Consider the following 22,973-nt stretch of genomic DNA (forward strand, 5'->3'; position numbering starts at 1 on the left):
GTTATACTTTAGCTATTGAAAAATAGCAGATCTACAAGCTCGTAGCGCGCCACACTGTGGCGCGCTACGAGCTTGTAGGTCTGCTATTTTTGAAAAATCGTGAAAATGTGGCACACATCTTTGAATATATATTCTTTCAGAAGACTTTATTTATTTCGACGTCAGGCCTAAATGGGCTAATAATTTCCAATTAGCCCCAGCCCCCCCCCCCCCCCCCCCCTGCTGCCCTGCCCCCTCTGTAGACGCTACACAGCAGGGGAAAGGCAACAGAACCTGAAGTCTCCAGCATGAGGAGAAGACCACTACATGATGTGTGAGATTAACAAACAACTACAGTAAGTCAATGAATAAACACATGCATACATAACCCATTAAGGCCTGAGGACCCCATTCTTTATTTGCAGTTTTATTCTACTGCACTGCATTTTATCCTGTATTGGAAAGCACTTTGTAACATTGTTTTAAAAAGTGCTTTATAAAGTTTATTATTATTCTTTATAGCCTGACACTCAGTCTGAATTTTCATTTTGTTTCACTTCGCCATGCAGGACATGTGTTTTAATGGTAGCGATTCAGGGCTGGAGCCAGACTATACCCGATTCTACAAAATGTCTTCTAAATACAGGCAGTTTTCGGGGGAAAAAACCCTATGAGTTAAAAAACGTTTGCTGTGAAATAATATATATTCAAAGATTTGCAGATGTTTTCACGATTTTGAAAAAATAGCACATCTACAAGCTCGTATGGCGACACTATGAGCTTGAGCTCATAGCTATGAGCTTTTTTTCCAACAGATAAAATAATGATTAATAGCTATAAGGTGACACAGATCACAAGAAGACGACTCACCAAGCAATGTCCCAAGTTTCATTTAGAACTTTATTTCAGCTATTATGGTTGTTTGAAAAGCACTTATTAGCAATACAGAGTGAACAGCTTTCATGATACATGTTGTACTGCATACATCAAAACATTCATGCCAAAAACAAAAAAAGGAAAAGAATAACTACAGAAACATTTTCCACCTCGACGGTTATAAGCATTGAAAATAAGGGTACAAAATAGACATGTCCGAACAACGGTAACAAGACGACACTACCATAAAGCGTATTAGTGCTCCTAGCTTAAAATGTTACCAAGATCATTGAAAAGAATAAAAATTGGCCGTCAGAAAATTTGCTTCCCGTCCTAAAAAATAATTGGTTGTTTGCAAAGCCCACACTCGGGAGCGAGCGTGTTCATTTCATGGATTCTCCACAGAGGTAAGTGCCTTTTTTTTTAACGGGTAAGGCAAGGCTGCTCTGCTTTCAGAGCCATTTTGCTTTCCTCCCAAATAAACACTGGTCACAACAAGATCCATGAGAATCTTGACAATGCACAATGGTTTTGTTTTATTCACAATGACCTTGTTCAAAGGAACAGGAAAACAATTTCGCTACGAATGAAAAAGAAAAAATTAAAATAACTCCAAAAATATCAACGTTGATACCGTATCAAAGCAGAATGTTTTGGAGAGAATTTGAGGCTACATATCATGGAGGCAGTGACACCTATAAATCATTTTTTTATCTCCTTTCTTTTAGGGCGGCAATACAAAATAATTTACTTTCTACAATTTCATCTTTGTGTTCCAAGAGATTGTACACTCTAGTTCCATAAATGTTCTTATTTTTTTTCTTCTTTTTCTTTTTCTCGTAAAAGGAAATACATTTAAATTTAAATTAAAAAAGTAATACAAGGTAAAGAGCACCTTATCCCCCATACAAGTCCATTAACAAGTACATCATTTTTGGAAGCAAATGGCACAGAGAGTGATCAGTGGTAATCAGCAATGCTCATAGGATCTTTGTCAAGACAACACCATCTACAGCCGGAAAAAACAGCTTAACGTCCAAGTCGTGACACGACGACACTTTTGTTTCACAAATATTCACGCGGTGCGAGTTCACGTGTCCAACTAATGTCTCTTTTCGACTACGAAGGCCAAAGGCATATTCATACTCCACGTTTAGGTGGCTAGTAAAAACAGAGATGTGTTTGTGGGTGAGCGGTGGGTGAGTCGCTTAACAGTGACAGTCATGTTGTAGTCACCTTATCACCTAAAACTGGAGTACGAATAGGCCGTTACCCAGAACTTCTGTGATGGTTTATGTTTCGAAAATAGCCGGAGCTCACAATGCATTGCAAACGCATTGTGAGCTTGGGGGGGGGGGGGGGGGGTAGGGGTAGGTTAATACTACCTCCTGAACAGGGACCAAATAACCTCATCTGAACCTGAGCCACAGTGTATGGAAACCAATCCAGAACCCGAGAAAACGCTTCACACGGTTCACGTTGTTCTTGTAGTCGAAAAGAGAACCCAACAGGGGTGGCGACAGGACCGTTCAGTAGACACAGGGAAGCTGAATGCTTCTGTTTGTCTACTGGCTGCACTTGAAGCTATACAGCCAAAGGGCTGTTGCAACACTCACCGTGTGTGTGTTTGTGTGTGTGCCACTGTTCTTGGTAAACAAGGTACAGGTGTGGTGTGCTACCTAGTGATTGGGCCGGCTCTATCAGCGTTTTTTATCAGCGAGTGCTGAAGTGGGACCTCCGAAAGGCAGAGCAGCAGCACAGCACTTTTAGCTCAACTCTGAATCAGCTAGTCCCCCCCCCCCCCCCCCCAACACTAGAGGACACGAGCATAGTGCAAAACTGTCGGCTTCAGTCGGCCGCTGTTGAAACGGCGAACGCGTGCGTGCGTGCGGGTATGTCACAAATGCCTATGCTCAAAACTCACCATGTCATTAAAAAGGATCTCCCTAGACCTTTTTTTGAGCGGTATACATTTTGCATTTTTTCTTTTGTGTGTGTCGGGAGAGATGCGCCATAATATCGCTAATGAAAAATTAAAGTACCCAACACAACATCTACGTCAGTAGCTTCCAATGCCAATGTGCTTGCATAAGAGAATTACAGGTATATTAGAACTTTATGACAGCCGTGGGCTGAGTCTCGCCATCGACGACGACCATTCAGACAGCAAAGCATCGCAGGACATGGCGAAAGGTGGCGAAATAAGGCCAAGCGTCAAGCCCCCCCCCCCCCCCCCCCCCCCCCACCCCCCCCTTCACTCTGAGAGTGTACAAAATGGAACCAAATGGATACGTAAAGGGTCCATTTGGTTCTATTTGTACACTCTCAAGAGTTACAGTCCTGTAAAAGGGTCCATTCGGAACCCCCTTTAGGAATCGGGACCGTTAAGGAACCGGAATCGTTCAAAAGATCCTAAAGGTTCCCCACATCCCCCATGTCCACTTCCAGAAGGCCGTCTAAAGTCCAAAGAGCCGACACAAGATTCAACAACAGGAAGAGACTTTACATATTACAGAAAACGAAGAAAAACAGAGAGAGAGCGAGAGCGCTACTGAGGAGGGGTAAAACGCCGGAGCTCAGATAGCAAAACGAGCTAGATAGAGAGGTTACAGCGGGGGGGGGGGGGGGTATATCTGTGAAGCAAAAGCACCTCTTCTTGACACCGCCTTGCGAGGGGGGGGGGGGGGGGAGAGCAGGCGGTGTGGGTCGTTCTCAAGGGGAACAGCAGTTGCTACAGGCTGCAATTAAGATACAGCAAATAAAACAAACTCAAACCGATGACTCAGGGATTCTTCCTCTTTTTTTGTGTCCTTTCTCTTCTTGTGTTTCTGTAACAGGTTTCCATTCAGAACACAATCATGGTGCTAGAACAGTCTTGCTTGTAGTGTGTGTTATAAGACATTTGTAGGATTGCCCTTGGCTAGCTTGATGGGAAAGATGGGGGTGGGGGGAGGGGGGGTGAGGCAGCAGCTGGTGGTAGTGGTGTGTGTGTGTGTGTGTTGTAGTGTGTGTGTGTGTGAGTTGGGTATATAATGTGGTTCTTGTAGTGTTTTCTTGGCCCAGAGGAGACTTGGGAGAGGTTCCAGGGGCTCTCTCTCTTCTCTTCTCTCTCAGTAGAGGAGGATGCGGCGCTCGATGGCTTTGCGGCAGATGGGACACTCGCTCATGCGGTCCCCGCACAGCTGGCAGGTACCGTGGCCGCACATGAAGATCATGTTCTTCAGACGGTCCAGACACACCGGACACATGGTCTGGACACAGAGAAGAAGGAGGAGGAGGAGAAAGGGGTTGGGGAGGAGAGGTCGGGCGTTACCATTTGGGATTTTTTTTTATTTTATCTACTGATCAACTCCATTTCGTTACCTCCATCAGCAATACGTCCAAAATCTTGTAAAACTGTGATGTGACAATATCTTTATACGGAATTCCATGTTCCTGGCATTAATACGGTTAAGGTCGCATCCCGTTTGACTTCAAGTCGATCAGAGTCACTCCACTGATCGAGAAACGCCACTCGAATCCTCCAACATTAAGTCTTTGACTGCCACCTTGTGGTCACCGGTGGTAGTTGGCTTCTGCCGGATTTGAGCAGATTACTACTCACACATCCGGTTTCCAGGGAAGAAGAAACGGCTAATGTTAGCATTTAACACACAATGTCTATCTTTCGCCCCAGAAAAGAAAAGTTTATATTCTAATCGCGATGCCGTGAAAAATCGCAAATAAGAGCAGAACCTCAGATTGAATGATCACATCCATGGGACAGCGCTGGTAGTTTCAGAGAAAACGGCGAGAAAAGTTCCCCGTGAGAATGGTAGTCTACACATGCGCGAGAACGTTTTGTGCGGGCTGTTTCATATTGATATAAAGCAGTGGTTTTCAACCAGTGGTCCGGGGACCACCAGCGGTCCTTGAAGGGATTCCAGGTGGTTCCCCAGCTAAATGATGGAGTTAGTAACCAAATGGACCCTTATAGATCTTTAACTCTTGAGTGTAAAATGTACAATTTTACACACTCAAGAGTTACATTATTCTTATACTTACAATAAGTCTACACTATTAGAGAACGTGGAAGAATTGTTATTTTGATCAACATTTGCCTGTTGGCTCTCCTAATGGTACCAACATCAATACAGCATGGAATTGTGGACAAAATCTTTATCCAACGATAAAATATTCTTTCGTTTTGGGTTTGAGCAGCTAAATGTCATCAAATGGTGGTCCCGTGGCTCAAATGGTGGTCCCGTGGCTCAAATGGTGGTCCCGTGGCTCAAATGGTGGTCCCGTGGCTCAAATGGTGGTCCCGTGGCTCAAATGGTGGTCCCGTGGCTCAAATGGTGGTCCCGTGGCTCAAATGGTGGTCCCGTGGCTCAAATGCTGAATAAATAATGGGCCTTGATATGAAAAGGGTTGAAGAACCACTGCTCTAAAGCGATCAAAGACGCCATATCAAGTCTTTGGGCAGTGACGGTGTCAAGAACTACAGACTGGCATCACTTCCTTTCCAAACCTCTTCTAAAAGCAGCTCTCTCCAATTCTCACAGAACAACCGTTTGGATGCAAAGCTGCCCATCCTTCTCTCAAATGAACAACAGTCTTATCAGTCCATCCATCGCCGTAGTCATTTATTTAAGCAGTATAAAGGAAGATCAGAGACGGTCAGGCACGTCCATAAAACATTTTAAAGGCAGGTTAATGAACAAAAATAAAAAAGGGACGTATAACAAAGGCTAGCCTCAGTACAGTGCAGGAAAGAGTTTGTACACTGTTGCACCTTTTATTACTTTACTGTAAAACCGCATTGAGACGCAAGTCTCTTTTACGAGGGTGACACAAAGAGTCTCCTTTGTGTCTCCATAGGGAACCACTGCTGGTCATCACATTATTGGCATAGGAATGGCCCAAAACCCAAATCCAAAAATATCCATGAATTCCAGTCTCCATGGGGTGTTCCGATGATTTTTTTTTAGGTGGTTTACGTACCAAATCCTGGTTTAGCCAGAAACAGTTTTTAGTTAATCTATTTTCCAGCTATGAACAGTACGCAGTAGGCTATTCATCTTTTCTTTTCTTCATTATTTTATTGCTGGCTAGCAGTTAGCATTTATGAAGTTCCCAGTGCCACCATACGCGTTCACTTTTTAACCTGTATTGCACGGTATAAATCAGGGGTGGTCAACTTTGAAGATGCAGAGGGCCACTATATTTCCACACTCACTCCAGAGGGCCACTATATTTCCACAACTACTCCAGAGGGCCACTATATTTCCACACCTACTCCAGAGGGCCACTATATTTCCACACCTACTCCAGAGGGCCACTATATTTCCACACCTACTCCAGAGGGCCACTATATTTCCACACTCACTCCAGAGGGGCCAAATTGCATATTACTCTTGTCGCAGTGCGACACGTTTTGAGCTTGTAGATTAGCTATTTTTGGCTATATTTGAATTGAAATCTTGAAAAGTAACATTTTGATTTAATTTCAAATGCCTTTCAAATCCCTTTAATTATAACTTATTTTTAACACAATGATTTCTAACACTACTCATTAAGCTACAAATTTAGACTGAAGTACTTACAGCGGGTCATATTTGAATGTTTGGATTTGTAACAGCTGGTTGCAAAATAAATTTGGGGGGTCGCCAGATTATATTAAAAATTATATTAAAAACTAGTTTTGAATGGCTGAAAAATGGAAATGACTCTCACCTGCTCCTTGATGTCTTGGAGTTGCTGTTGCAGCTTCTGGACGTCTGCGTTGACGTTGGTGTTGTCCTTGTCTCGTTGCATGGCCGGGATGTTGCCGCTCGCTGTCGGGGAGAGAGAGAGAAGAAGAAGAAAAACAGCACAACACGTTGAGCAAACACTCTCTGGAAATCAACACGGGTCTGAATAAGGCCTAGGGAACGAGAGAGAGAGAGATGGAGGGGATGAACAGGCACCTTCCAGGCATTATATGAAACATATTCATTCCTGGGGGTCTGGATGTTCCAGGGACCCCCCACATGGTAACTGTCATTTCTCGACTGTTTCCGACGCGGGGGCGGCTAGGGTGGAAACAAAATGATATCACGGCACTCCCGAGTTATACTGAAAATGGCAGATTCTACGCGCTCACAATGTGTCACGCTGGAACACGTGAGCGTGAGCTTGCAGGTCTGCTGTTTTCCGTGCACAACACCCGCCGCCGCGCACAACCAAAGTAATTTATGAAATCGGGGGGCATTAGCATATGCCGCCGTGCGCGAGTTAATGGACAGACCGATTGACTTGAAATATAAAGTGCTAGAGGGCCTGTGGCTCCATACATCTTCTTTGGCAGTGCATGATGCAGCCGTATTATGATATGAGGGTAAGATATTCTGCATTGATTAATCCCCAGCACTCAGTGAGAATGAGATGGAGCCAGGTTGCTGCTGGCAGGACGGACGGCACGTTGATCAGCCGAGAGTCTGCCTGAATGGCCAGCAGCGGCAGTGAGAGAGAGAGAACACTTTAGTTGGGTTTTAGGGCAGTGCTTTTTTTTTTTTTATATATATATTTTTTGGCTTTTGTGCCTTTATTGATAGTTACAGTGAAGACATGCAGCAAAAGGTCGTCATGAAGGGGACTCGAACACGTGAGGCCAGACAGTCAGGCCAGAGCCTATAGGTGGCATGCGCCTGGACCACTAGGCCAGCGGGCGCCCCAAGGCAGTGCTTTTCAACACTTTTCATTTAACAATTTTTATAATTTTTTGATCCCACGATTTTGCAACCCATTGTTTTTCACCCAGTGTCAATTATCTAATGTAATCCTGGGCGCTACACTTCCTCTGCCAACCTGGGGGGGCAGCGAGCGGACTGACCTCATGCTCCCTTCTATGCATGAAGAGTCCAAGCTGCTTCTTTTCACCCGACAGGGGGGAGTTTTCCCGGCCGGACGTAGCGAGTGGAAGGAACACGTTATTCCGACCAGTTCTCTCGCTGGCTGCTCGCAGGCACATCTCACGCATGCAATGTTCATGAATCCAAGTAGCTATCCGTGAGGTATGCGGAAGTGCATTTTAGATAATGCTGTAGGACTATTTGTGGCGGTGATACGTCACATGACTTGACCTATGGTATATAAAACCGTACTGCTGTGTGTTCTCCGGTGGCACAATCAATCAATTATATATTAATTTGAAACCTGTTACATCGATGCGCCCTTACCCATACACGTGTAGCCGATGTTTCGCCCTCTATATAAAAATGGCAACATGACAAAATATAACTCCGATATAACTCGTATTTCGTCTGAGTCTGAGCAATGCGCCTGGTTGTTACAATAACGTGTGGTATTTTATTGGCTCAAAACAAAGTCGGACAGTGTTTTAAATTAGGCTACTCCAACCCAGACCCACCTATAAATGTTGTCTGTTGTGGCAGTCAATGGGATCTCAGGAAAAAGACGCTCAACTTGATCAGAAATTATGTCAAATCCGCTCGCGAACAGTAACACGGTTGACATGTCAATCTTTCTTTAATAAAACTGTAGTCTAGTTTCATCCGTTACCAAACTGTGTTGGCCGTGCACCCTCTGTTACCTCCTGACCGAGCTGACGCACCCCCAAACGCCCAGTATTGAATTTGTTATTTGGCCCAAAATGATTTTCATAGAGCCTATATAATCCGTTAATCACACAATCAAAGACTCAAAATGATCTTGTTGTAAGCTGCAAGCTTCTCTGGCAAATTGGAAAGTAGAAACTGGAATCACACTGGACTGGACTGCTGACGCATAAACGCAGTGGTCTATCAACAATTTAAATCTTGAGAGCGTTAAGATGAAACTAAATCCATTTGTATTCATGTTATGCTCTCAAGAGTTAAAGATCTACTGGTATCACTGGTGGTCCCCGGGGCCACTGGTTTAGCGTGTGTGTCACTGAAAGAGAGGTAGCCCACCCTGCAAGAACACACATATAGAACGCAAAAACAGCAAAACATTTTCATTTCCACCTTTCAGTACAGTACGTTGTCGTAGGAGGCCACCTGATGGAAGAAATTAAAAGTATAATTTATTTTATAAGAAAAAAATGGGAGGGTATACTTACACCAACTTAGCGCCAGATTGTTGGGCTGGAGCAAATCCTGCGACCCCCCTGCCATATTGTTTGTGATTCCTCCTGCTGAAGGATATAACCAGTTCACATTGTTATAGCTGGGAGACAGCCGGCCAGCCAGCCGGCACAGCAGTGAAAACAGTTGGCCTGAGAGGGACCAATACTAGTTCACTAGTAGCCCCAGAGAGAGGACCGAGAGAGTCAGGAGGAGGAAGAGGAGGAGGACTGGCAAGTTAAGAGACAGTGATCAGAAGGCAAGGTCAAGGGAGAGGAAAGCGTGCGAGAGAGGAACCCTTCCAACTATGCTACACTGTGGTTAGAAAGCTTTTAGCGGCTGGTTTTAGAGACCAGTTCCTTTATCACTGTGCGTGTGTTTAGCCAGCAACTTGAGCATGAGGCACCGGGGGTCAATGGTTTGTGGTCAACTGGGTAATTATGGTGGGTAAAATAATCTCATGGCTGAAGGTGTATCGATGATGTTTTAGCTGTTATGGTTCTAAACCTATGTCGCGGCTGTTCCACGTGCAGAAAAACAGCTGAAGAAATCGCATATTTGAGGCATTAAACCTTTGCTTTCAAGACATTTTCGAGACCATTCATTTTCATCTATAGGCTCACAACACGTCGCGCTCTGACGTGTTGTGAGCTTGTAGATCTGCCATTTTCGGCGCGCAAGATGCTTTCATAGAAGACACGCTTGGCTTCTATGGAATCTAAAAGACTGAAATCAGTTGTGGCGACTAGAGAACTTTAATCCATGTAAGACACCGAAGCCGTGGAGAAAAAAAAACAAAAACAGCTACACTGCGTTCCATAATTGTCTTTCCGAGTAGCATCTGGACATTTCAGTGCTACCGAGGTGAAGTGGGACAACGGGGGGAATAATAATGGATGCTGCCCCTTTGCGTGAGCGTGTAGGACGGGTTGCATGTATTCGACACTGCCGGTTCTCTGATTTCACTACATCGGAGTCTTTCAGGGTGAAATCCCAAGGACTTTGCACGCCACCACACTGACGGGTATCAAGTACCGTTGCCCATAATCCATCTCGCCCTCGTTTTTATCCGCCGACCTCACACGCCGACCGCTCTGTGCGCCGGTTCTTTATTTTGTTTGACTGTAGAATATAAAATTTGACTGTTAGAAATAAGTTTAGGCTGAGGCATAGTTTTACTGGGGTTAACAAACAGGGTTAGGTTTAGGCATAGTTTGACTGAGGTTAAGGTCAGGAATAAGGTTAGGTTTAACCGTTTAAGCATAATTTACTTAGGTTACTTTAGGAATACCAGACTGAGCAGCTCCGCCGGCTGTACGCCCGGGGAGAGTTGGTAAATGGGTTTTGGTATTCTACCGACAGTCAAATAAAAAAATACGAATAAAAGTTGAATCTGGAGTACTTATAAAAAGTGTGAAGCTACAACAGTTTCCCTTTTAACTCAACATAAAAAACAGAAGGAGAACACACAATAGAGGGAACCGCTAGTGATGTGTGTGTGAACCTCTGAAGGAGGTGAACACGGATGATGGAAGATGCTGTGGAACTTAAAAAGGCAACAAGGACAGATGGTGAACACAACTGAATACAGATATATTCACGTTAAGACAGATTCACAGATGTGGAAATAGTCTCGTGTAGGAATGCACCCATGTATCGGCCACATTATCCTATGGGCCCATATTGGTCAATATCGGTATCGGAAAATAAAACCGATGGCAGTAGACGATATTGATCTGTTGTTGATAAGCACACATTTAGCGTTGGCTAGGTTGGTGTGTTGGTTATCTGCAGCCATACAGTTGGGTGCCACCGATATTGTCCCTTATCATTTGACCCATTTAGGCCTGACCTCAACATTTTAAAAAATCCTAAATAAATATTTTCACGATTTTTCAAAAATAGCAGACCTACAAGCTCGTAGCGCGCCACTCGGTGGCGCGCTATGAGCTTGTAGATCTGCTATTTTTCAATAGCTAAATTATAACAATGTTTAAAACACCAAAAGGGGTTCCCGCCCAAAATGGGTTAACTGTCCTTTTGCGCAGATCACGCAAACCTCAGCAAAAAGAAAAGATCAATATCGATGGCCTCCAACTGTACCAAGCTGTAGATTCTGAACATTTATTTCTTGTATTGAAGATGTATTCGTTTCCCCTGGCACAAAAGGTTGGAAAAAAAACCAACAAAAACTAAATAAACATATCGGTATCAGTATCGGCTATAATTGTTATTATAAACATCGGTGTGGGCCAAGAATGTCCATATGGGTGCATCCCTAGTCTCATATTTATGGAGTACAGTAAACTAAACAAAAGGGGGGCGCCCAGTGGAACTGAAGAATGTCCCTGTGACACACACATCTTCCGACATTTGTCACAATCGCTATTTAAATAGAGCACTGTGTGGATGACAAAATGGAAGAGAAACATTTCTCCCCTTGGACACATTTGCGAGCCTTCCGTTTAATTAGCATGACTAAATGAAAGTGACAACGTCGTTAAATTCAAATCTAAATTGATTTGGCCTGTCACATAATCTGAAAGGGGAAATGTTACGCGTGTTGGATTCACTGTCGCCGTCATAAAGGCTCTCTAGGAAATGCATTGTGGTCAAAAAAATAAAAAAAGGACCACATTCCTCTGGAATAGACGCTGGGCTTATGAAGGGAGAGGTCATTTCTAACAGTGGAACAAAACCTTTCATTTGTATTTTTTTTTTTACAAATTAAGACCAGAGACCAGATTCTACAAATGACTTCTAAACCATGACAGTTTTCTGAAAAACCTATGTTTCTATATCAGTGGTTGACTATTTCATGTCAAGGACCCCAAACATTACAGTATATGTAATTGGCCCCCCATCTGAAAAATATGTTATTCCAGGGACCCCCCCCAGAAGCAAAGATATGAGTTAAAAACGTTTGCTGTGAAATAATATATATTCAAAGATTTGCACACATTTTCACAAACTTTCAAAAATAGCAGATCTACAAGCTCGTAGCACGGCACTCGGTGCCGCGCTATGAGCTTGTAGATCTGCTATTTTTTCAACAGCTTAAAGTTTAAAATAATGGTTAAAGTGGTTAAACGGTGACACAGACGCGTTAAACTACAAGAAGTGATATGCAAGATTCAAACAATGGGGTTTGTCCAGTAAAATATTCACAACGTCCAACTGAAAAGGTGGTGGCGATACTTCGTACGAGCTGCACTACACCACTGGTTGTCGCGAGACATGGCCAAAGCATTTCCGCATTTCCGCTTTGGCATTTCCGCTTTGCCCCCCCCCCCCCCCCCCCCCCCCCCGGGGGGGGGGGGGGGGGGTTACCAAGCCAAAAACGTTGAGAAATCCGGGTCTACCGAAATTAATTTTGGGAAGCCCACATAGGAAAATGGGAACTTGGAACTTGTGTCTCGCCTTATTGTCTAAAAGGAAATAACACCGGCTGCCATGAATAAAACATTCCACAACTGTGTGTGGTTGTCAAAGCAGGTGCAGTTGATTCGGACTCCTCGCTTAACTCATTGGGTGCCATAATCCGCCGCCCCCCTGTCCAAACACCCCGGGCGCCGAGATCGCCTTTTCACGCATTTTTTTTTAATATCAATTGATTACGCTGATCAACTGTGTCCTGTACGCGCTCATAACTCTCTGGGTTTAAAAAAAAACAAAAAAACTGAATGAATGAAAATTCCGTTGGCTAATGCAGTCTATGGCGATTGGCGACGCAGTTTTTAAAATCGAAATATCTCGGATTCTTCTTTTTGGGTCAAAACAAGCTTGATTTGCGGCTCATTTCTCTAAACGATATGATCATCGTTAACAAAAAGTATGTTTTGGGTGGATAAAATGACATTCGCGGGACACATTACATAGCAGACTTTCACTTCCTGACTCGCAGTATCCGGCCCAAATCCAAACTAAAAGGTGTCGCCATTCAAAATGAATTGACAGCGCTCTGAGCCAACCACCAGATGGCGCTGTTGCAGGTAAATGGGTCAATACTCTTTAACACTTGGTGGATAACCAGCTTATTTTCCCTCCTCATTGCAAAACAAGAGCAACATGACAACACGAGGAATAACATGCATGAGGAGAGAGAGAGAGACAGAAGCAAAGGAAAGGATGACAAATAAAACTAACAAACTAAATATTTAGAGGAGACACGAGAGGGAATAAAAGCAAAGGAAAATGGAAGGGGAAGGAGGGAAAAAAAAGTCAAATAGAAGGGAATTAAAAGGGAACATGTGGAAGATTCACTCACTAAGGTCCTCATCATCATCATCATCATCATCATCATCATCTGCGGCATCATCATCATCATCATCATCATCATCATCCTCCATACCTTTCCCACCGCAGCAGAGAACGAAGGGTATGCGCCGTTCGACCACAGCCCGGCACTGTACGCACTTCTTCATGAGGCTGGCACAGTCTGCAGAGAGACAGAGAGAGAGACAGAGAGACAGAGAGAGAGAGAGAGACAGGCAGAGAGAGACAGAGAGAGAGACAGGGAGAGAGACAGAGAGAGAGAGAGAGACAGAGACAGAGACAGAGAGAGAGAGAGACAGGGAGAGAGACAGGCAGAGAGAGACAGAGAGAGAGACAGGGAGAGAGACAGGCAGAGAGAGACAGAGAGAGAGACAGGGAGAGAGACAGAGAGAGAGAGAGAGACAGAGACAGAGAGAGAGAGAGAGACAGAGAGAGAGACAGGGAGAGAGACAGGCAGAGAGAGACAGAGAGAGAGACAGGGAGAGAGACAGAGAGAGAGAGAGAGACAGAGACAGAGAGAGAGAGAGAGACAGAGAGAGAGAGAGAGAGAGAGAGAGAGAGACAGAGAGAGAGAGAGAGACAGAGAGAGAGAGAGAGAGAGAGAGAGAGAGAGACAGGGAGAGAGACAGAGAGACAGAGACAGAGAGAGAGAGAGAGAGAGAGAGAGAGAGAGAGAGACAGAGAGAGAGACAGAGACAGAGAGAGAGAGAGACAGAGAGAGAGACAGAGAGAGAGAGACAGGCACTTTAGAGACCACAGAAAATACACTGAATGTTCAAAGTTCAGGTTGTTTGGGTGTGTAATTGAGGTCATAAAACCCATAACGAAAAACGAAAAATAAATGCAAATTAATGTCGTGGAATCTTTTAAATAGATTCTGTAAAGAGAACTTACTCTCACAAGCGCACATGTGTCCGCAGGGCTGGAAGAGCACGGACGCCTTCTTGTCGGAGCAAACAACGCACTCCTCGATCTGTGTGTGTGTGTGTGTGTGTGTGGGGGGGGGGGGGGGGGGGGGGGGGGAGAACAGTGGTGGAAAAGAGAGTGCTCAAATGTTAAAGTAAAAGTATCAATACCGCAATGTAGGACTACTCCCGTTACAAAGTAAAAGTTCGGAATTCAACATGTACTCGAGTGAAAGTGCAAAAGTATCGGCATCAAAAGTAGACAAGTTTTCAAATGTGTGCAAATCTTTTGAAAATAGCAGATCTACAAGCTCACAATGCGTCGCATCTTCAAATGGCCGAAATATATATATACATATAGTGCTGAAGTGCTTAATGCATGTTTTGTAATAATAATTAACTCGTAACTAAAGTTTTCAAATAATTGTAGTGGAGTAAAAGTACAATATTTGGATCCGAGATGTCGTGGAGTAGAAGTATTAGAAATTGGAAATACTCAAGTACAAATACATAAAAATGACTTAAGTACAGTACTTAAGTAAAATTGACTTAGTTACTTTCCACCACTGGCGGAGAAGCCTCGTGAAAAACGAACGTCAAGAACAAGAACAATTCTTTATCAATGATGGTGCTTCACAAAGCAAAGTGTTGCAAAGTGCTTTATACGGCCCAGCGGAAATGAATAGGAGTCCAAATTAGTTTCACATGAGCTCGGGAGTCACGTGACTATGTAATTGGCTTGCAAAATGAAGTGTGAGGGGCCTATTTAGGCCTGACGTCGGAATTTAAGAAGAATGTCTTCAAAATCCTGACAGTTTTCTGAAATCCCTTTTTCTATATCAGTGGTTTCCATACTACTTCATGTCATAATTATGTAATTGGGCGCCGACCCCCATCTGAAAATATGTAGTTCCAGAAGCAAAGATGAGTTAAAAACGTATGTTTTAAAGAATATATGTTCAAAGATTTTCTCCACATTTTCACGATTTTTCAAAAATAACAGATCTACAAGCTCGTAGCATGGCACTCAGTGCCGCGCTACGAGCTTGTAGATCTGCTATTTTTCCAACAGCTAAAGGATAAAATAATGCTTAAAACACCATGGGTTAAACACAAATATGAAAACCATCATGAACATTCAACCCCCCCCAACCCCAAATTTTGAAATGGCATGTTTGCGCGACCTCTAACGCTATTTCTCACAATACATACACACGGCGCAGGGACGTCGGCGTGTCTTAGCTGGGGGTCGTAGTAGTCGGGAGGATGGGGGAAAAGGGAGTTTTTCTCCCAGCTGGTATAGTCAGTGGGGTGTGGGATTTTCAAACTCAGAAGCTGTAAAAAGAATGGGTCATTTCAAAAAGGTAGGTCGTCAGGTCTTAGTAACACAGATCATAGGTTTTTTTCCTCGTTTGCCACTACGACAAAGAAACGCTGCATTAGCAAATTAAAACAAGAGTCGGAGAGTGTGAATGTGTTGTGCTTATATATCATAAGACTGGACAGATCATACAACACAATGGTCGCGAGGTTACATGGTTTAATCGCCTGGTAAAACACTATTACATTTTACTATTACATTTTTCTATAGTTATGATCAATTAAACTTTTAAAACAAAAATGTTATACAACACATGATTTTCCTAAATTCAGAGTACAGTTTTGAGACAGGAGCTAATCAACGCCAAGGCCAATTTGATGAAGTCCATTATGCAGGGGGTTTCAAATCATTGAAATTCAAAGCCAAACCCTGTCCTATATTTCCCCCTGTAGAATCTATGGACTTCTCAGGTCCCGACCGCCGCAGTCCGCCATTTGCGCCGGGGCAACCGCACTTAACGAAATTTCACCTTTATAGATGAAAGCTAGTACTGTGGCGACCATATGGAAGGAGACGCGCGGCGCGTGTTCATGCTTCACGGGAAGAGAGGCAAAAAGCTGGGGGTAACGCCTAGGGTTGGGAACCGAAAAGTGTCCCGATACCGGGTACCCATATAAATGTAGGAATCCAATTGGAATCGATAAAGTCCTGATCAATCCAGTCCAGTATTTCTCCCATAAATAAAGAGTACAAGCTTTAACTTCTATTTTCCATTGTTTTGACCTGGAATAAACATACCGACTGTATGAGGGGCTAATATTCATTACATTTCCTAAAGTTGACAATTATTGATGTAAAATGATTTACACAAGTAGCCAATTTTCATGGCAAAGTTTCTCATTTAATGTTTAAATAATTGAGATATTTTTGTTATCTAAACCTTTTTTTTTTTTTTTTCACCTTTATGGAACCGAAATTGGGAATCGATAAGAACCGGAATCGACAAGCAGAATCGGAAAACCGAAATGGTACGCGTGGGACAAGCGAGGTGTCTCTGGGATATACCTTGGTGTATAAAGCTGGGGGGCAAAACGTGGTGGGACAAAGGGGGGTGTCTGGGATGTAAAACGTTGGTGGGACAAAGCGGGGGTCCTCTCTGGGACATACCTTGGTTCTGGACTGGACCTGGTCCTTGCAGATGAGACACTTCTTGACGCGCGGCGAGCACAGCGAGCAGGTGGCGATGTGTCCGCAGGGGCCCGAACAGAGTGTCCCGCTTCATGTCCGAGCACACCATGCACTCCTCCAGGGACTCCATGTTGCTGTTCAGAGACGGGCTGCGAGAGCCCACCTGGCCACTGAGAGAGAGGAGAGAGGACATGACAGCCACCGCAGTGGAGAAAGTACTCAAATGTTAAGTGGCTATAAGCAATACTAGGTCAACATTTTAACCCATTTAGGCCTGACCTCAACATTTAAAAATAATCTTCTAAATCCTCCAGTTTTCTGAAATAAATATTTTCACGATTTTCCAGAAACAAATATTTGAATTAGAAACGTTCACTGTGAAGGAATATATATTCAAAGACTGGCACCACATTTTCGCGATTAAAAAAAAAATAGCAGCACCGAGTGCCGTGCTACGAGCTTGTAGATCTATCTTTCAACAGGTGAAGTTGAAAATAATGGTTAAAAGCTGTAAGGCGACAGCGATGCCTCCCTCAGGTCTGAACGGGTGAGTCCAGCCTCTGGGTGTGTACCTGCTCTTCTCCTTGTGACACTTGGCCAGAGCCTTGCAGAGGCTGGGGTCGGGACACAGGTCCAGAGCAGACTGGCCCTTACCTGCTCTTCTCCTTGTGACACTTGGCCAGAGCCTTGCAGAGGCTGGGGTCGGGACACAGGTCCAGAGGAGACTGGCCCTTACCTGCTCTTCTCCTTGTGACACTTGGCCAGAGCCTTGCAGAGGCTGGGGTCGGGACACAGGTCCAGAGCAGACTGGCCCTTACCTGCTCTTCTCCTTGTGACACTTGGCCAGAGCCTTGCAGAGGCTGGGGTCGGGACACAGGTCCAGAGCAGACTGGCCCTTACCTGCTCTTCTCCTTGTGACACTTGGCCAGAGCCTTGCAGAGGCTGGGGTCGGGACACAGGTCCAGAGGAGACTGGCCCTTACCTGCTCTTCTCCTTGTGACACTTGGCCAGAGCCTTGCAGAGGCTGGGGTCGGGACACAGGTCCAGAGGAGACTGGCCCTTACCTGCTCTTCTCCTTGTGACACTTGGCCAGAGCCTTGCAGAGGCTGGGGTCGGGACACAGGTCCAGAGGAGACTGGCCCTTCTTGTTGCGGATGGTCAGGTCGGCGCCGTTGGCCGCCAGGAAGCATGCGATGGACGCGGCGCTCTTCTTCTCCGCGCCCTGGGTGCCCAGGCCCATGATCAGCTGGAGGGGAGGCGTGCACGCGCGCAGACACACACACACACACACACACACACACACACACACACACACACACACACACACACACACACACACACACACACACACACACACACACACACACACACACACACACACACACACACACACACACACACACACACACACACACACACACACACACACGTTGAACACCTTCTGGTTTTTAATATCAATTGATTACGGTTTACAGCTGTGTTCTCTACGCACTCATAACACTCCGGTTCGGGTGCGATGAAAAAAAAAACCCTGAATAAAACAGAAGTGTAAATTCCGCTGGCTTATGCAGTCTATGGGAACGCAGTTTTTAGAACGCAAGTGAATGAAATTAAATGAGTGTTAAATTAACATCGCAGCGCCGATTAGCCAATCAAAGAGTCCCGATCTGAGCACGGTGAAACGTGAAAAAAAAAAGATGGCCGTCAGGCAGGCGTGACTACTTTTCCAGAGCCCCTGTCTTCTCCTCCTCATCTCTCTCATTAACTCCACACACCTCCCTCTCTCTCTCTCCCTCTCTCTCCGTGTCTCACTTGGCCGGTAACACCTCGAAGCTGTTCTCTCTCTGATTGGATTGTCTTCAACCCAAGTGGCTTTTTACATCACTGCAGCTGATGGAGCCATCAGGCAGGCTAATTCAATTCTCATCGCGTAGGGGCGTGTGTGTGTGTGTGTGTGTGTGGGGGGGGGGGGGGGGGGGGGGGGGGGGAGTGCTATGGGAGAGTGACCCGGCCCGCACATGTCTCAATTAGGCCCCGCTGCCTGTCTGTTCCCATCCTCCGTAAGGGGAGGGGAACGAGGGGGTGGGCAGGATGGATGAGAGAGGGAGAGAGAGAGAGAGAGAGAGAGAGAGACGTAGGTAGTGTGAAAGGGACAGAATATGGGAGAGGTTAACCCGTTTTGGGCGGGAACCCCTTTTGGTGTTAGCATTATGTTATGCTTTAGCTATTGAAAAATAGCAGATCTACAAGCTCATAGCGCGCCACCGAGTGGCGCGCTACGAGCTTGTAGGTCTGCTATTTTTGAAAAATCGAAGAACCACTGACATGGAAACATAGCTTTTTCAGAAAAACTGTCAGGATGTAGAAGACCTTTTTAGAATCTGATCTCAGGTCAGAATGGGTTAAGGCTGTCGGTGGAACTAGACCTAATTCTACCTCATTAACCCATTTAGACCCGAGACCAGATTCTACAAAATGTCTTTTAAATCATGACAGTATTCTGGAAAAACCTTATGTTTCTATGGCAGTGGTTCTCAAACTATTTTATATCAGGGACCCCAAAAATGATGTGTAATTGGCCGACAACCTCCATCTGAAAATATGTTGTTCCAGGGTCTACAAGCATTGTACATCTGCTATTTTCAAATGGCCAAAATCTATATAGGGCTTAAGTGTTTAATATATGTTTTGTAATAATAATCAAAGTAACTAAAGTTTTCAAATAAATGTAGTGGAGTAAAAGTACAATATTTGCCTCTGAGATGTAGTGGAGTGCCAAGTAAAAGTATTGGAAATTGTAAATACTCAAGTACAAATGCCTCAAACTTGTACAGTACAGTACAAGTACAGTACAGTACTTAAGGAAATGTACAAAGTTACTTTCCACCACTGGGCCATAGCGTAGAGGTGACGCAGAGGACTCGGCGGGTTCAGGAGAGAGACCTCCTACTGCCAAAATGACTGGCCTCCAAACCACCTTGGGGGCTGAAAAAGCATGCAAGCCCCTCGGGGAGGAAAATTCAAGGATAATTGCTCAAACTGAGTTACTTCGGGCCGTATGCGGGAAATCTTTTAGACGGGACGAAGAGTCGCTAAGTCAGGAGTGAATGAACAAAATAATAAAAAGGTATTAACCCATTTTGGGCGGGAACCCCTTTTGGTGTTTCAAGCATTCTGTTATACTTTAGCTATTGAAAAATAGCAGATCTACAAGCTCATAGCGCGCCACCGAGTGGCGCGCTATGAACTTGTAGGTCTGCTATTTTTGAAAAAATCGTAAAAAATGCGGCACAAATCTTTGAATAGGTATATATTCTTTCAGAGCGAACGTTTTTTTTTATTTCGACGTCAGGCCTAAATGGGTTAAGTCGCTATAGGCCGGCCCGGGCACCTAGGCTGCTAATCCACGTTAATGAGCGGGTTCGAGTCCGATCTCGATGAATTTTGCTGCGTGTCCACCAACCCCCCCCTCTCTCCCCGTTTCCCGTCAACCTACTGTACTATCTCTATCAATAAAGACAAAAAGCCCCCAAAAAAATAAATTATCCCACGATTTTGCAACCCATTTTTTCACCCAGTGTCAATTACCTAACTGAAAAAGTATGTTGCATGAGTGCGTGCATGTGTGTGTGTGTGTGTGTGTGTGCACCGTACCGTGTTCTTGGAGGGCTCCCAGGGCTCCACCTTGCTGACGTCCTGCATGTCCTGCAGCTGTCTCAGCTGGGACAGCGTGTGGTGACGCAGAGCCTCGTGCAGCGGAGTGTCCCCGTCTTTGTCTTGGACGTCCAGCTTGGCCTCGGCTCGCACCAGAAGCTGTGTGGCCCCCCCACCACACACACACACACAACACACAACAGTGCACACACACACACACACACACACACACCACAGTGCATACATATACACACCCACACACACACCACAGTGCATACACACACAGACAAACGACACTAAATGTTAATGAGTGGATGTCGCGCTACGAGGCATTTGTACAAAAAAAATTGTTCTCGGTTTAAACCGATTTAGGCCCGACGCTAGATTCTACAAAATGTCTTCTAAATCATGACGGTTTTCTGAAAACCCTATGTTTCTATGTCAGTGGTGCTCAAACTATTTCATGTTAAGGAGCCCCAGAATTATATGTATTTGGCCGCCGACCCGCATCTCAAAATATTTTGTTTCAGAAACCCCCAACCACAGAAGCAAAGATTTGATTTAAAAAAAAAATAGTTTGCTGTGAAAGAATATATAATTCAAAGATTTTGCACACATTCTCAAAGTTTTAAATAATGGTAAAAGCTATAAAGGTGACACAGATGCGTCCTCAGGTCTAAAAGTCATTTCTTAAGCTTCATGGCCTGCATTTCTCCACAGGGTGGCGGTGTGGTACACCTAGCTTCAACACACATAGAATGACTCTAAACCCAAGAGTCTCTCTCTCCCTCTCTGCCCAGAACACACTTCCCTAGTTTGAACCTGGCCGGGCGACAATCCTCTCAGCCAACAGGACAACACACCACCCATTTCAATTAACACACAGCCTTCGCCTTCGCTGCTCTACCCTTTTTGTACAATGGCCAATAAATGAAGGACAGATAGAGACTTCACCATTAGATAGGATCTTCAATTAGCGCTAGGAGGAGGGGAGAGTATAGGAGGGGAGGGAGGAGGATAGGAGGGGAGGAGAGGAGAGTATAGGAGGGGAGGGGAGGAGAGGAGAGGAGGGGAGAGTATAGGAGGGGAGGGGAGGGGAGGAGAGGAGAGGACAGGAGGGGAGGGGATGGGAGAGGAGGGGAGGGGAGAGGACAGGAGCGGGGAGGAGGGGAGAGTATAGGAGGGGAGGGGAGGGGAGAGGAGAGGAGAGGAGAGGATAGGAGAGGAGGGGAGGAGAGGAGGAGTGGAGAGGACAGGAGCGGGGAGGAGGGGAGGAGGGGAGAGTATAGGAGGGGAGGGGAGGGGAGGGGAGGAGAGGAGGAGGGGAGAGGACAGGAGCGGGGAGGAGGGGAGAGTATGGGAGGGGAGGGGAGGGGAGAGGATAGGAGGGGAGGGAGAGGAGGGGAGGAGAGGAGGAGGGGAGAGGACAGGAGCGGGGAGGAGGGGAGGGGGGAGGAGGGGAGGATAGAGGACAGGAGGGGAGAGGAGGGGAGGAGAGGAGGAGGAGGGGAGGAGAGGAGGAGGGGAGAGGGGGAGGAGAGGAGAGGAGAGGAGAGGAGAGGAGAGGAGAGGAGAGGAGAGGAGAGGAGAGGAGAGGAGAGGAGAGGAGAGGAGAGGAGAGGAGAGGAGGACTCACTGACCCCGGACTATCTGTGTGTGTTGGCGCTCCACTGCCAGGTGTAAGGCCGTCTGCTGGTTCACATTCTGATGTCCAGGCTGGCGCTTCCCTAGAAGAACACAAACACACACGTATTATAATCCCAAGAAAACACACACACAGTCACGTGCATCCCCCCCAAAACACACACAGAGCAAGAAACTGGAAGGAGAACCAGAAAAGAAGGATTCCCAACGATACGTTACATAATGAGTCATTTCTAAAATGTGAGTGTGAACACCTCCTTCTACCACTGAGACAATGTGGGAGGGAGATAAGCATTTAGAGTAAAACGAGTGACTGGCTGGCTGACAAACCAACTGACTCATTGACTGGCTGTTGATTTGGGGCTGGCTGGGAGAGTAAACTGCAGTGCACCTTTATCCCCTAGTGCGGCGCATCGCTGTGTGTGTGTGTGTGGAGAGAGCCGAGCCATCACAGTGAACCACGCAGCCCCATTGCAGGGTGACGCTGACAAAAGGGCGTCCCTCCCACCCACCCCCACAAAGCTCCAGCCATTTAGTTTTCGTCAGTGAAAAAAGGTAGTCGACGAACATTTTTCGTCTTAGTCTTAGTCGACAGAAAACAACACTGCTGGGTCATGCCGCCCGCCCGCCCCTCCCTCCCTCCCTCTGCTGTCGTGTGTGTGTGTGTGTGTGTGTGTGTGTGTGTGTGTGTGTGTGTGTGTGTGTGTGTGTGTGTGTTCGGGGAGGGAAGGGTTACCAACAACCACTGCAATCTCAGCAATGGAACCTACAGTGTTTTCTTTTTTCACGAGGAGGAGGAGGAGGATGATGATGATGATGAGGAGGAGGAGGAGGAGGATGAGGAGGAGGAGGAGGAGGAGGATGAGGAGGACGGGGGATATAAGGGCCCACGATGCACTAAGGAAATCCCCCCGGAGAACACGGAGCAGTTATGGATTCAATAAAAATAAAATAAATAAATAAATAAATGGAGAACAGCGGATCCAGCTACTTCAAGCACGGGCCCACAGATTGCAGGCTTGCAGGAAGAGGCAGCTATTTAAT

The 22,973-nt window shown here is 45.6% G+C and overlaps 1 protein-coding gene across 1 annotated transcript in view; it reads right to left on the minus strand.

Moving 5' to 3' along the window:
* Window positions 1–860: 860 nt before the first annotated feature.
* The window catches only part of mib1 (MIB E3 ubiquitin protein ligase 1), an 84,680-nt gene continuing 62,567 nt past the window's right edge, over window positions 861–22,973 (minus strand). Inside the window, 11 exon segments of the mRNA XM_079530358.1 lie at window positions 861–4,106; window positions 6,571–6,671; window positions 8,939–9,013; window positions 13,210–13,380; window positions 14,112–14,190; window positions 16,611–16,703; window positions 16,705–16,801; window positions 17,696–17,877; window positions 20,286–20,444; window positions 21,927–21,994; window positions 21,997–22,012. Of these exon segments, the coding sequence (XP_079386484.1) occupies window positions 3,966–4,106; window positions 6,571–6,671; window positions 8,939–9,013; window positions 13,210–13,380; window positions 14,112–14,190; window positions 16,611–16,703; window positions 16,705–16,801; window positions 17,696–17,877; window positions 20,286–20,444; window positions 21,927–21,994; window positions 21,997–22,012 (1,182 nt within the window). The 3' untranslated portion in view covers window positions 861–3,965.

The sequence above is a fragment of the Electrona antarctica genome (assembly GCF_951216825.1).
Source record: "Electrona antarctica genome assembly, chromosome: 19".
In the NCBI taxonomy this organism is placed as follows: Eukaryota; Metazoa; Chordata; class Actinopteri; order Myctophiformes; family Myctophidae; genus Electrona; species Electrona antarctica.